Source organism: Leopardus geoffroyi, chromosome D2 (assembly GCF_018350155.1).
Source record: "Leopardus geoffroyi isolate Oge1 chromosome D2, O.geoffroyi_Oge1_pat1.0, whole genome shotgun sequence".
In the NCBI taxonomy this organism is placed as follows: Eukaryota; Metazoa; Chordata; class Mammalia; order Carnivora; family Felidae; genus Leopardus; species Leopardus geoffroyi.
Genome location: NC_059334.1, coordinates 82878815 through 82893768, shown reverse-complemented (window position 1 = coordinate 82893768; position 14954 = coordinate 82878815). Strand labels below are relative to the sequence as shown.

The following is a 14954-nucleotide window of genomic DNA, read 5'->3' as shown; positions in this document are numbered from 1 at the left end:
GCATCTGTCTAATAAAGCTGTCCATCCATGTCTGGAAATGTTTTTTGGCAACCTTCTCTCTGTTTCCCCAAATCTGACGAAATTGTTAGGTGATTTTTAGCACAATTTTTATTTAAAGAATAAACAAAGACCATTATATAAAGAAAGGAACCGGGAGCTGCACCACGGCGACGTGTTCTGGCTTTCTTTTTAATAAGACATGAGGATCTTAACCACAGATGCCTTATACTTTTGCCTTTGGGATTTTCTTCCTGCTATTAACAAGTCTATGGAAGCAGGATTTTTTTTCTTTAACCATACGGCAAAGTAGAGTCTGCTGACAGAAAGATAAATCTCAATTAGATAATGACTGTAACAGTTACAATTTTAAGAGGAGAGGTGACTTGGGAAGAAAGACTCCAACGAGGCAAACTCATGCCCGACTTCTCTCCCTGAAGGTCACACACCTTAAAGCTGGAAAGGAGTCTGATAACGTGTGCCAATCAGGTTTCATTTTGAGAGGATGCTGGGCCACTGCACCATTTGGAAAGCAGTCACAAAGACCTCGTGCTCCCCTCTTAATATCTACTAAGCAAATCCACTGATGGCGAAGCAGGACCCACTGGGCCAGTCGGCAACATGACGGTAAACAGGCTTTTAAACAAATACTCAGAGGCTTTTCGCTCTGCATGAAAACAGCCTAGTAGTTGCAGGGATGGTGGGGTGCCTCAAAAGGAACAGAAAGACATTTTTTTAAAAAGCCTTTTAGTCTCTCTTCAGTTGTCTCTGTAATATGCTTCGCTAATGAGGAAAAGCCCCCTCTCTCCCAAACCCTGAGCCCACCCCTTGGGAGGAGTCAGTGCTGGTGTGGGAGGGGTCAGTTCTGGAGTGGGTGGGACCAATGCTAATGAGGGGGGAGAGAATCCTTTCTCTTGTGGGCTGCCCAGTGCTGGTGCCTGCAGAGTTACAAAGCATCTGGCTTTAGAGGACGGTGGCCAGAGGTCCCACAGGCCACACGGAACCAGGCTCCCTGAGGAGCAGAGGCCCAGGCCACGTAGCAGCCTGCTGCATACACCCGGCCGTGTGCTCCTCACCTCAGTCCTGCCAGGACAGATGGCCAGACCCGCTTCACAAAGGAAGAAACCTAAGCTCCGAGAAACATCCAGAAGAACCCTGAGCCTGGATTCTGAGCCAGAACCCTCTCATGGTAGAGTCCGTGCTCGTTCCAGAATGCCACATGGAAACTGGCGCAGGAAGTGGCTCGTCAGGGTTCTCTCCATGCCAGCTCTTCTGTGTGTTTTTCTGAGCAGCCAGTGCTCAGGTGGGGGCTGAACCCACAGTGAGCTTCTGCTACGAAGGTGTGTCTGAGCACAGCAGGAGGGCAAAAAACTGTCTTATTAAGCACTGTATTTCCTCTCAAAGCAGTAAATTATGTTTGGAAACACTTCCTTTCGTAACTCGATTGTTCCACGAAATAATGTACTTTCGTTGCTTACCACAGCCAAACTAAGCAGGTGGTTCTGAACAGAAGCTCAAAATACAACACTCCAAGAGAAAATAGAATCAAAGCTCCAAAAAGTGTCATTTTTTTTTAAGCAGGTGCTCACGAAATGGGTTTCCCTAAAACGATATCTAATATCCTATACTCAGAAGTCTCTAACTTTCTGGGGCTTCTCCTGCAGACTTTTTTCTTTAATGTTTATTTATTTTTGAGAGAGACAGAGACAGAGTATGAGCAGGGGAGGGGCAGAGAGAGAGGGAGACACAGAACCCGAAGCAGGCTCCAGGCTCCCAGCTGTCAGCACAGAACGCGATGCAGGGCTCAAACCCACGAACCGCAAGATCATGACCTGAGCCGAAATCGGATGCTTAACCCACTGGGCAACCCAGGCGCCCCTCCTGTAGCCTTAATCCAAACCCTCCATCTAACTAATAATGTTGCTAGAAACTTTTCACACTTGAAAGGATGAAATACTAGAAAACAAAATGATACTATAATTCTGATTTTGCAGAAAGGTTGAGTTTATACGCAGGGCACCCTTCAGCTAACCGGCTGGGGCAATCCTCTCCCATTCTCTGAGCTTACCATCCTAGTGTGTAAAATGAGGGGCTTGGTCCAACCCAGAAGTTGCCCGATCTGCTGTCCAGCGTGGTCCAAGTCTATTTTTAAAAACTGAAATTTCAGGCCAGCATGCCAGATATTAGAAATCAGAATCTTCAGGGGTAGGTCCCACGATTCTGTATTTTGAAGGCTCTCCAAGTGATTCTGATAAGGACCAGCATCTGAGAATCGTGTGACCAGATCACTTTTGAGGCCTCTTGCAGCTCTGACATTATAGGGACAACCAGTTACCCGGTGGGAAAGGGCGTGGCCTCCTCCCGGTTACAGACTTGGCAGACCCAGGAAGAAGCGGCTCACTGCCCCTCAGCATCAGAACCTCGAGCCGACACTAGAACACAGAGCTGTGCGGGAGGGAGCGCACGGCGGCTGAAAGCATTCAAGCACAACGGAGTGGAGGCTTGCTGTAGACGGGAACCTTTGCAAGAGCCATCCTTACAACAAAGCAAACTATTTGTTGTTTATCTGAAATTCAGATTTAGCTGGCTGTACTTTGGTTTGCCAAACCTGCCATTCCCCCGCACTGGTGCTAAGTTCCAAGGTGACCTGTGATGTCCCTTCCAACTCTCAGAACCTGGGGGGTCCACAAAGAAACCTGGTGCTTGTTATTGCCAGGGACCCCAGGTCTGGACTCAAAGTGAAGTACTGTGAGCAGAAAATAAAAGTCCCTTCTCGGCGGGACTCACGACAAGGTCCTCTATGGAAGAGTGCAACTGAGAGACCACCCAATCCCCTGCTTCTTGGAGACAAGAATAGGTTTCAACAATGACTCTGAAAACTCCTGATTTTTAGAACCCAACAGAAAATACCCTATCCTTTTTTTTTTTTTTAATCTTTAAAGTAATCATTCCACCCAACATGGGGCTCGAACTCACTACCCCAAAATCCAGAGTCACATGCTCTACCGACTGAGCCAACCAGGCACCCCAAAAATACCCTATCCTTTCAAAAATGAAAACTAGGGGGACGCCCGGGTGGCTCAGTCAGTTGGGCATCCGACTTCGGCTCAGATCATGATCTCACAGTCTGTAAGTTCGAGTCCCACATCCGGCTCTGTGCTGACAGACCAGAGCCTAGAGCCTGTTTCAGATTCTGTGTCTCCCACTCTCTCTCTGCTCCTCCCCTGCTCATGTTCTGTCTCTCTCTGTCTCAAAAATAAATAAAAACATTTAAAAAAATTTAAAAAAAACTAAAAAATAAATGAAAACTAGGCCCTTATTTCGATGTTAGAAATTTTTTTATGATAACATGATCTTAGACTCCTCAAGGCTTACGGTAATGGTATTATATTGGATAATTTAAGCATGAAATCATCTTTGAAATAAACAAACCTGTTTCCATAATCAATTTTGGCAGTGACCTTCTTCTTCAGTTCTTTGAGCTCATCCTGCGGCAGAGTTCCAGAAAGAATCTGCGATCGCCATTCGATAAGGTCATAGATCATGTGCCGCACGCTTCGAAACATCTCCCTGTTGTCTTGCTGTATGGAGGAGAGAAAAGCCACATGTAAAGCTTTTGGTATAAAAGAGCCCTGTGGAGTGTTTTCCAAACACACATGTAGTCTATGCTTTATCTGATGCGATCCAATTAATGTCAAGTTAAAAGATGTTTTTAGCATGAAACGGGAACACATCATATGGAGTCTGGTTCCTCTGAGGCACTAAAGATCGAAAGGAGAAGCCGTAATGCACAATCCTCACTATTCCACCCAACCTTCCAGAGTATATGCCTCTCAATCAAGAGGTTCACCACAGCAGGATCGGGATGGGGAGCCTCAAAACCAGCTCACGTGCTTCTAGCACGTGGCCCAGGGATGGGCAACCCCTGAACCTCCCTCAGGATCAGTGTGAGCTTGAAGATCTTGCCATCGAGTCTTCAACATTTTGAAGACGGCGCCCTGAGCGCTATTCTCAGCACCCCAGGCAACCGAACACCTGGGCCCGTCGTCAACCAGGCTGTAGGGAACAGCATCAGCCTGGGCCCCGGGGCGCTGCGCCTTATTCAGCGCACGCAGCTTCTACAAGCAGTGAAGTCCGAATCTACAAGCAGTCAGTGCATTTACACCAAACGGAAAACACACACACAAAAATTCACATTTTTATCACTTTATACATACTTTGAAGGGTGTTGATGGTACAAAAAAAAGCATTTTGCATTGAGACCAAGACTACAATTCATCAAGGATGTTAGGGATTACGCCCCCACCCCTAAAAAGAAGCGGGTGGTTCTTTCTATGAAATCTAGGAGACCTTTAATTTGATGAAATTCTAAACATGGTCCCTATAAACATTAAAACATGGCTACTACACACTTTTTTAAATAACTTCTGCTCTCCACATCTGAACCTCCCATTCCCCGAGTTCTAGTATGTGACCTTTGTAGGAATTTCTAAGACCCTCCCCACCGACCTGTCAAAGAACGCCCTCAGAGACTATTCTGCACCCCACAAGCTACTTTTATAGCATCATCCTAATGTTAATTTCTTAACTAACAACTAAATGGTCAAAAGTAATGGTTTATTCCACAATTAGATTTGTTTCCTCTTACTAATTCATTTTTCTAAAGCCTTATCAAGTATCTAAACTTCGTAATATTTTGCTAACTTATCTACAGCCACACAGCACAGCAAAACACAACTCGTACCAAAACGCTGTAAGGAAATTTCTACTAGCTTTGTATAAATCCAACAATGCAAGTCCACCAGAGACAAACCCACATTCATAAAAAGGAAGCTAAGGTGCCCACTAGGCATGTCTACCCCGGGCGTGAACTAGACCCAAGCCCACGAACATACCAGTCAGCATCAGCCCCTGTTTGTTTTCCTGCCATATTTTTGTTTAAAAATTGCTAAGTTGAACATGAAACACCGACTACAAAATTGCTCAGATTTACACAAAACATTCATGGCTAACTTTACGCTTTTTGGTTTTTGAGAACATTTGATGACCAATTACTGCAACTGCTTATTACTGTGCATTTACAAGAAGCCACTGTATAATCAAAAACAACAAGCCTGCCCAGAGAGCAGCTGTGGGACTTTTGCAAGTTTTCTGTGTTCCTAAGAAATCGATGCACTGACTTCCCTCCAGAGCCCTTGCTTTGTGCTGACAACATTAGCATACGAGAAATCAACACTCTGAATAGAAATACAGGCTTAACAAAAGGTAATCTTCTGCAAATATGAATTTATGTGCAAAGAAATGCCCTGAGGGAATAGGAAATGGAAGATGTCAGAGTCTCAGCCTCCCTGCGTTAATAAGGCTTCTTCCGTGATCGGGAGAACTGGACAGCTGCACACAGAGCCAGAATGTAAACGACTCCCCCACCTCTGGAACAAGCACACTTAAGTCTAGAAGACTATGTAGTTTAACTCAAATGATAAGAGACAGGCAATGGCAGAAAAAATAAACAGCAATTGTTCTGTACTGCGTCCGTAAAGAAGCACCCGTTAAAGCTTAAAAGCAGATTTCAGTTTTCAGGATCTAAATATCAACGTTGAGGGTACATCAATGCAGACTGCCTAGTCCTGTCTTCCAAAGCCTTCAAGCAGCCCGTCTCCCCTTTTAGCACAATGAAGGTGAAATCCTTGGCCCTTCCCTTTACCAACGCTTTGTCACAGGGAGCATGGCATTTACAAAGCGGGTCCAAGAGGACAATGGTCCCCCAGGGTGGAAAGAATAATGGGCCACGTTGCTTTCTTTGCCCTGAGTAGGTCTTAGTCCTTGGTTCTGCTTTTGAGGTTCCCAGGGAAAGGAAAATCATCCCCTTGGTACATCAAGGTCCCACAAGACCCTTCTCTGTTTTGAAGCTTAGATTCAACATCCCATTTTCTCACCACGTAGAGCTGCCTCCAGATGGTGGACCACTCCCGGAGTGTCGTGGTGACTTCCTGTATGAGCGGGAGGTCGCCCGGGATGACCGTTTCATGTTGCCTAAGGGAAAGCAGAAAAGGACAGCCAAGTTCATGGCTTCATTAAAGTCTACAAGCTGTACCTTGTAAATTCCAAATCGGGTCCACAGAATTAAATATTTAAGGAAACGGAGAGAAAATATACAAATACGACTGTGTCCACACATATGAATACATACATCTCTGAGACTGACAGGTAATATTTGTACAGAACTTGACTGTGTTCCTACATTATCCTACATGTAAAGGCGTCTACCTCATATGTCAAGGTAAGATGAAGGAGGCAAATAATATCCCATTTAAAGTCTTCAGAACGTCAAGGTCTGAGAGTACATTCATAATATGTGTACCCATCTATCTCATAGACGGCCATAAATTATAGCCAATCTGTGTGGCATTAAAATGCAGGTTTCGGTTTAGACGATTTCTACATTTCCATCATGCATAAAACTCACTATATGATAATACATGAAGCACTTATCCCTGTCAAAATATGAATGAGGCCACGGCTCCCCAGTGTCCAGAGGTACTCTATCTGATCCCCAAACTCTGATGCATCCTCTCCCCTTTCCCTGCACCCTGAAAGGTTAACCCTTGACTTAGTCTTAACTTGCTATCTATTTGTGTGTGTGTGTGTGTGTGTGTGTGTGTGTGTGTGTGTGTGTGTGTTTCTAAATGGTATCAACCATGGTTTTTCCAGTCACGTGCTCTGTGTCAGGCCCTGTGCTACACAGGACTCAGAATATTTGGGACTGAGTTAAGAGATGGAAGTGTGGCTCATGCAGTGAGGCCACCTCGCCCCAGACGTCCTGAACGGACAAGACTGCAACCAGCATGGAATATCCCGGGATCCCAAAATATGTCCCACCTACATATCTTGAGTTGGCTGGAGCCGAGAGGGGCGGGCAGGATGCTTACTTTGGCTCGCAGTTGGGGTTCAGGGCTACAATGACCTACTGATGGTGGGGGCTCCCGAAGGAAAAGACAATGGTGTCCCTGAGAGAAAACCAGTGTCTGCGGAGAGGTCTAGCCACGTGCACCCCTGGAGCGACAGGGACCAGATGTCCGAGGCAGGGGTGTGTCTGAGACCATCATCCACAAAACTGCTTTTAGAAATCGCCCTTTGATGGGACATGATCAGTGTCTATTTCAGAATGTGGTTTTCACAGCAGCCCGGCCGGGTCTGTCACCAAGGTTCCCGGTAAAGATGTTGATTTAAATGTGGTTCATCGCACTCTGCAGTGCCCTTCTGAGAAGGCCCCCCCGGGGCCGGGGGGGGGGGGGGAGTTTCTCTTCTCCCACGGGGCGAGCACATTTGGCAGCAACCTGGATGCTTCCACCTCCCAGATCCTGAGTTTCATGCTCAGTGCACTGGGCTCTTCCATTGGCTGCCAGAAGCTTGGGGCTCAACTAGAACTCACTTTCACCACACGTAGAGGGTCTCACTCTGCGTACTGTGTCCTCGTCTCAGTTCTGGATCCTTCCCACTTCCTCCCTCTTCGTAGGCCTGATCTGTCTCTGAACTAACGTGCGAACTGGCTTTAATGGACTCGATCTGGCTGCCCTGTAACCACCTCTTTGTAACCACCTCTTTACCCGCAAGGGGTCAGCCATGTCTGCCCCATAGGGTTGTCATTAAGACCTACAGAAAGAACATCACGCAGGGCCCATGGAAGAATGAGCGAGACACAGCAGACAGTCAGTGGGGGTGGCTCCTTAGTTGGCGCTAAATGACACAAGGGACGAGTCAGGGCTGAAGGCCCCAATCCAGGCATCACGCACAGAGAGGAAGCACAATGACACGGGCCACCCCAAACAGAGGGGCAACACAGGACTAGGAGAAGGACAAGGAGAGCACCCTGGGAGCAGCGGGCAGGGAAGGAAGTAGGTTAGGCAGCATGAGAAACAAGGTATGAAAGCATCAGAACAAACGAGGAGCTTCATCCAGTGAAGGGGACAGCCACCAGTGCCCAGTGCTGCAGGAAAGCGCCAGAAGAACAGCCTTGAGAAGACACTAGAAGCTTGGAAATTAGGAGGCACCAGCAGCCATATGACCATGGGACGAGGGACAAGTGGGAACCGCCTCGGTTATGGGGTAAAGGTAGAGACCAGGTGGCAGCAGGCACGTGGCAGTGATGTGGGGATGCGGGGTGTCTGAGAGTGAATGGAGGCTGGTGTACAGAAAGAAGAAACCCGGCAAGAGAGACAGGGTAATGAACTTGGAGAGCAGGGAGGCAGCAGGGGTGGGATGACAGAGTGGCCTGGGCTGGATAGGAGGAAGGACCATGGGGAGGGGAGGTCAATGTCTGCAAGTCTCCGGAAGAAAGGAGATTGGTCAAGTCTGAAGGCAGGAAGTCCTTTGCAACGAGGAAGGCATAGACAGCTGGGCTTGGGTGGGAGCAACAGAGGGCAGCACGGGGAGCGAACACGGGGAGCCCCAAAGCCTCGGCAGGAAAACCATTTCTTTGCTGTTTATTTCCCGGGTGCACCATTCACTCGCTCACCCTGGGGCATCACACCCCAGGACCCAGTGCGTGTGTCTGTTTGTCTGCGTGGGTGTGGCTCTCCTCACCGAGAGTCAAAATAATCTCTTATTTGCTTTACTATTATGGTTTCTAATGACATTTTCCATATATTCTTTTGTATCTACCTCACAGTGCTTTTTTACAAAAATTAATCACAGTCTGATGTCTATACTGACTGATACAGATAGATATAAAATACATTAAATGCATACTTAATTTAATTATTTCCACCAGAGTCAAAACTTTCCTTCCCCCCCCCCTTTCCTTTTAAAACTTTGTGCACAAAACATTTTACCTGTATTAAAAAAAAAATACCGTATTACAGGTCGTCACCATTTATGCCTCTAAATTATTTTCTTCATTTTAATTATGCATCATGCAACCACAGAACCCGATTAGTCCTTTTCATATGTTAAAAGTACAGTGCTTGGAAAGGCAATTTTGTAATCAGCCAAAGAGATGTCATTATGCAGTAATCATATGATTAGTAATTTTATAATTTACATATTTAACGGAGGGTGAAGATGCGGCAGAGACAAAAAAGGAAAACATTTGAATGCTGCTTCTTCCAAGTTCACACCTGGCTATTCATTTGCCATTCCTGCCTAATGGGTTCCCATTCTATAAAAGTCCTTTTAATGATCTTATACATCAGTTTTATGACCTCTAAGAAACATACATCACAATTAGACAAAATGTAAATTAACACATGTCCCAATTTGCCAACTGTTGCTTTACCCTCAACTCCCTTTGCATCACAGCGTGCAAAGTCTTCCAGAAAAACGGACTCAGCGCTGGGGGGCTGGAACCTCCACCTGATGGGGTCACTCTCAGAGGAGCACAGAGCACTGGTCCCAAATCGACATCAGCTTCAAGGAACGTGACTGCAGGTACAGTGCTGACCTCAGACTTTTCAAAGGTCCAAAGCCACCCCAAGTTCCCTCCCTCTCTCCAAAACTCCCATCCCATCACGGTCACTCACACCCACATTCACCCCCCACCCCCCTACAGGCACTGCCATTTGGATAAGCAGCAAAGCCAAGTACAAGCATTTCTTTGCTCGAACATCAAGACCAGACTCACCCTTTGCCTTCAACTATGGCTTCTTTAAGATGAATATACGAAGCAGGAAATATACCCTTTGGGGGAGGAAAAAAAAACAGTAGTTTTTATTATCAACATGAATACCAACTGAAAATCAAACAACTATCCTGAAAGGGTGGAGGCAGGCATGGCTGGATAACGCGAATTCTGCGAGTCTCATGGTAAATCTCACATACAACACAGCGAGGCAAACAGGAGGCAAAAACTCAGTCTGCCTGTGTTTCACTGAGGCTGCAGGTGTCTCAGAAGAAAACAGAAGCGAACTGTCTGCAGGGAAAAAATTCCACAGGCCTTTCCTGAGTCTTCTCCATAGGTCGCTCCTTGCGTCCACCGCTGCCCTCGACGCGGGCAGATCCAGAGCCAAGCGACGCCTAAAAACAATCTCCAATGATGGTCTCTGACAGTTCCTTCCTTCAAAAAGCTAACGCTGCCATCAAAAGTTGGTTTCCACCATCGGTCATCACGTATGCATGCAGGCCTGCTTACCTGACCCACGGATTTCCCAGCAACCTTCAAACAGAGAAAATACAGAAAGTGGACGAATTTCGCCCGATCCACACGACCGCTAGACACGGGTTTCTGCTAACACAGCGCCCTGCATCCGCAAAGTACGGCACGCGCCTAGCAGGACGGTGCGTGAGGGGAAGTTGTTCGGAAGTTCAGCGTTAAGCGCAGTCGGTGAAATGCCAGGAGCTTTACCAAGACTTCGGCCGCGCGTCTGAGCAAGCGAAACAGCTCCCTCACTGGTGTGAGGCAGAAATGAGCACCCGAAAGGGAGCAACGGGGCTGGAGGCGCTGGGGCGCGGGCAGCACAGCACAGCTAGTCAGGGTTCCTGCACTAGATCTAGCCCGCGCATCAGCAATCCACTCAGCGGCACTGGCGGTTTCCAGGCACCTGCCGTGTGAGCAGGATCGTGTTTCCCTGGCATCTGGCCCGCAAGGATTTACACGGGAGAACCAGAAACCACAACTACTAATCATGTTTGGGAGGGGCATGGGTACCACTGATTCGTGTTCCTCCTGCCTATTAGGAAAGGCACCGAATTGTACAAAAAGAAGAATTATCACAGAGAGGGGAGCAGTCGGGCAGAAAGACAGTGGCCGAGCGACAAAGAGGACTGGAGGGCCCCTCCCCCAGGCCCCAGCCATTCAGGATGGGATGCCTCCAAGAGCACACATGATGTCAGCATGTGCTGTCGGATGGAGGAAGAAAAATAACAAGGCAGCCTCGCCCGTGTCCACAGGCAATGATAGCCCTCAGTCTCCGTAAACCTGGTCTCGGGCACCATGGGGCCCCCGAAGGAGCAGTAGAAGGAACAGAGGGGACACACGCAGAGGCTTGAAATGAGCAAACTGCGCAGCAGGGGTCGTTCTAAACCAGCCCAAAGGATCTACACCTGTGTAAACAACTATACAAAGGATGCTTCCAGAACACTTAGGAGTCAGGATTGCTAGGGGCCACGCCCCTTCTCTGCACTGCCGGGAGGGACCCACTACGAAATCCTATTATCTTTCAACTGCCTCATCTTCCAGTGAGGATTTTAGATGGAAAACTAAATACAGCCCTGCCCAGCTCTACTGTAGCAATGAGCTGTAAAGGTCGGGGCACCCCAAAGAAGGGCAGGAAGGACAGCAGTTCAGGGAGGCACTGGGGGATGGGAAGCACTGGCGAAGGTCGTACCAAACACCAAATAAGCATCAAAGGAAAGGGAACAGCTTGCCTGGGGCCTGCCCAGCACGTGGCAGCGGGAGCTTCACCCCTGTTGTGTGGCTGTGGAGGGAGACGGTGGCCCATGATCCCAAGAACCCCAACTCTGTATAACAAAGTCCTCGGCTGTGGCTTTCTCACATGAAACTAGAGTTTCATCTGTAGGAATATTCTCTGGATTGTAGGAGGGCGATCAAGTTTCCCTGGGAAATCTATCCCACCATCCACCTGCTTCGGACCCGCCATGTTCAAAGGTCAAGGCACCAGGTCACTGGGTGTGTGAGACACGCAGCCCCGTCTGAGTCTGGCAGGACGGGGTAGGAGGTCCCCGCTCCTGTCTGCAGACTGGCCTCACCAACAGTACTATCTACGCCAGAGGAGGACAGCCCTGCTGTCCTGCTGTCCTCAACCCGGGCCCTTCCCGAGTCACTGCTACTAAGGATGAACAGCTCCCCACTGTCCAGCATGGCCTGTCCATAGGGTCTCTAGGGGAAGCAGAGCAGGAATTTCCCTGCTCGAGCCGCTGGACTTGGAAAGCCTTAGTTACGGGCTCAGGACCGCTGGAGGAGCCCAGCCCAGTTAGGAGATAATGAGAGGCAAAGTTAAGAAACAGAAGTGAAATGAGCCATCTGCCAAGTGTAAGTAGATGTTAAAGTGTGTACGTTAACGTGGGCAGGGCCTAATCATAGCTTAGAATGGACGGGATTTCAAACTCGGAATAAAACAGAAGGGCCGTAATTAGGTTTTGTGAAGCTAAGAATGGAAAAGCCACAAGAGAACTGCGTGCGGGGGCGTCCACCACCAGGATCGGGGTGTGATGGCCCGTCTTCGCTTCAGAAGCTCACACTGCCACGCGAGCAGACTGCCCTGGGACACAGAAGCTCTCTCTGGCGAGCGCCTGATGCAGTTTAAGAAGAGTTACATGCAAGAGGCAAGCAAGCATGCGTGAGCTTTGCATGTCTGTTGTCATCACGGATAACGTAAGACTGACAGTATAAGCAGTGTTTTTTTCCTTCTGAAGTCATTACACCCAGATCATTCTCGTACACCTTCCTGTGCTTCAACAGGGTGCAACATTCCACCCGAAAGACAGGATTCCGCCCTTCGTGACAGGAGGTCAGCACTGCACCTCAGCCCAGCGATTCCGTCATGGATATGAAGCCAGCGTTTCTATAAGCGCATGTTGTTCCAAAGGCAAACAATTCAGGGTAGCCCGTGTTTCAGCCTACACATTTTTTCAGCTCAGAGAAAGATATAGAAAGAAAACTTGTGGACACAAAAGGGGTAGGATTGATTTCCTCTCACCGGGTGATGTATGAAGGAACATGCACTGGGTTTCAGAAAGACGACTTACCTTCTTAGACTTTTTTCTCAAGGTGTAACCTCTGTACCACCCTAAACAAACAAAAGTTGAAATAGTTAGAACAAGGAGACATCCTAGGACCCTGACGATACCCTCTCGTCATACGGGATTCGTTACTTTGCAGAAGCAGGGAAATCAGTTTGCCACAAGAATCCAATAATCCCAACACCGTGGAAATATACTGGAAGGTTCCCGAGGGCGCGTCTCAGAGTCGCCAGGCTGGTGACCTTCCCGAACACACCGCCGGCTCTTTTCATCTTTATCTGCCACTCGAGACCTCGAGGCTATCACTGGGGTTAAGCAGCACAGCCCCATGAGGAAAAATCGTCCCTTTGACCACTCGTCCCTGAGCAGGCTCCTTGGGTATACACCTCCCCATTGCTTCCTCTCCCTGATTTGGACAAGGGTCACAGCCAAGTGCACAAACCAGCATCCTCAGATCAAGAACTGCCCATAACAGAGAACCTATTGAGCGTTAACTTCCTCCATCCGGAGACACTGTGCCCTGAAGCAGCCGTGATCTCACTACGTACGTCTGGGGCAAAGACTCAGCCTCCAACCGGAAGCGCCAGGCCCGGGAACAAGGGCCCACCCAGCCCCTGGGGTTTGGCCTTGACTCCAGTTCCCACGGAAGCCAAAGACGGGCACACTAGGACTGTCAGCACAGGGTACAAACAGAAGAGCCCTTTCGACGGCAGCACAGCCCTGACCACACCCTTGGCACCTCTGCTCAAGCCGAGGGTGGAAACGGTCCCTGCGGATGCCTCAGTGTCCACAGCCAGTCTCCAGCCTCCCAACAGCCCCACTTCGCACGATGTCCGTGGGTGTCTGCTTACCCCAAAGGCTCTGAAGTCACTCTGGCCATGTTGCTCAGGGAAAGTAAATCCAAACTCAAATTCCAACTCTGCCCCACTGGGGCAAAAAGATCTGGTCAGAGAATCACGGGAACCCGCAGAGAGTTATCCCGTAAGTTTCCAGACGATAACCAAATAATGGGCTCTTACACAGTATCAGAAATCAAAGCTCAGAAACTAGCGATGTCTGAGCGAGCTCAGAATATTGCCACAGTGAGGGCACCCTCTTACCAAGCAGCAAGCATATTACCAACCAGAGGCAAGGAAGAAGATCACAGACCAGAAAGTGATGGGGTGGAAATGAGCAAAGTCCTCAAGGGATTAACAACAGATGCTTTCTAAGCACTCGCAACCAGAGATGGACATTCCCAGGATCCATGCAAAGAATATGCTAAGACCTAGTGGTGACCGCTTTGCTTTCTTGACAAAGGGACTCACCAGATGGACTGGGGACACAGCAGACGCAAAGTGTCCAGATTTCCGCCACACATGTGTGGGACTGTCTCCAGAAAGCCGTACTGTCTACCTCACTGGTCGGTACGTGGCGGTCCGGAACCTGTGCCCGTCAAGGGCAGCGTTCACACACAGTGAAATGGAAAAAGAGGGACGGTCGATGCAGTCAGCAGCCTGCATCTAGAACCGAAGAAAGGCTCTATTGGTTCAACTTTAAGGACGGGCCTCCACCCTTTCATTGTAGCCTTCATATTTTCATTATTAACACGCCCTTTCTTTTTCTGAAACTGACAAGGGGTAAATGCCCCAGAAGCTATAAGGAAAATACTATAAAATGACAGAAAAAACACAGAAACTAAGCAGAACAGAGCAGCGCTTAACCACAGTGTATAGAAGAAGTCCAAGGACTTACCCCTGAGCAAAGAGAGGCTCAAACTTCATAATAATCAGACACAATTTTACTGCCCAAACTTTAGGGGTAAAAATTGTTATGCTGCACGATATGGGCAGCCCTGGGCACCGTGGGGAAGAGTACAGCCTGCAGGAACCGAAGGGGAGCAACCTTCTCTACTTCTCCAAAGCATCTGTCCCCACGGCCTGCAACCGACAACCACTACCTGGGAAGGCGTCCCTGGGAAAGACACGCGCACACCCGCCCTTGCACATCCGCGGGACAGATGCAGGATACCCATGCAGCGTGATGTGGGGTGGTGTCAGTGGAGGGGATCTGAGTGCCCAGAGCTGGGAAGGCTGTCGATAAAACATGGGGAGCGCACACACAGCAGTGGGAGCTGTGAACTAAACAGAACGCTAAAAATAAACAGGTGCGCGTCTTAAAATGTAGCGCTGGGTAAAAAAGTAAAGAACAAAACGAGAGCTATGCTCACATTTATATACATGAAAAGTACATGCATGCCAAACAGGACAAGAACAGGAACA

At 48.5% G+C, this 14954-nt stretch overlaps 1 protein-coding gene across 5 annotated transcripts in view; it reads right to left on the bottom strand.

The window, feature by feature from the left end:
- Positions 1–14954, bottom strand: part of DOCK1 (dedicator of cytokinesis 1) — a 531830-nt gene that overhangs the window by 448147 nt on the left and 68729 nt on the right. For all 5 annotated transcript variants that reach the window (XR_006701760.1, XM_045439228.1, XM_045439230.1 and 2 more), the window contains exons 3-6: positions 12700–12740; positions 9617–9672; positions 5934–6030; positions 3430–3578 (exon numbers count right to left, since the gene is read on the bottom strand). Coding sequence is in view for 4 of the 5 variants with exons in the window: in XM_045439228.1 (XP_045295184.1) it covers positions 3430–3578; positions 5934–6030; positions 9617–9672; positions 12700–12740 (343 nt within the window). In the remaining variant the exon portion in view is untranslated. The remainder of the gene's footprint in view (positions 1–3429; positions 3579–5933; positions 6031–9616; positions 9673–12699; positions 12741–14954) is intronic.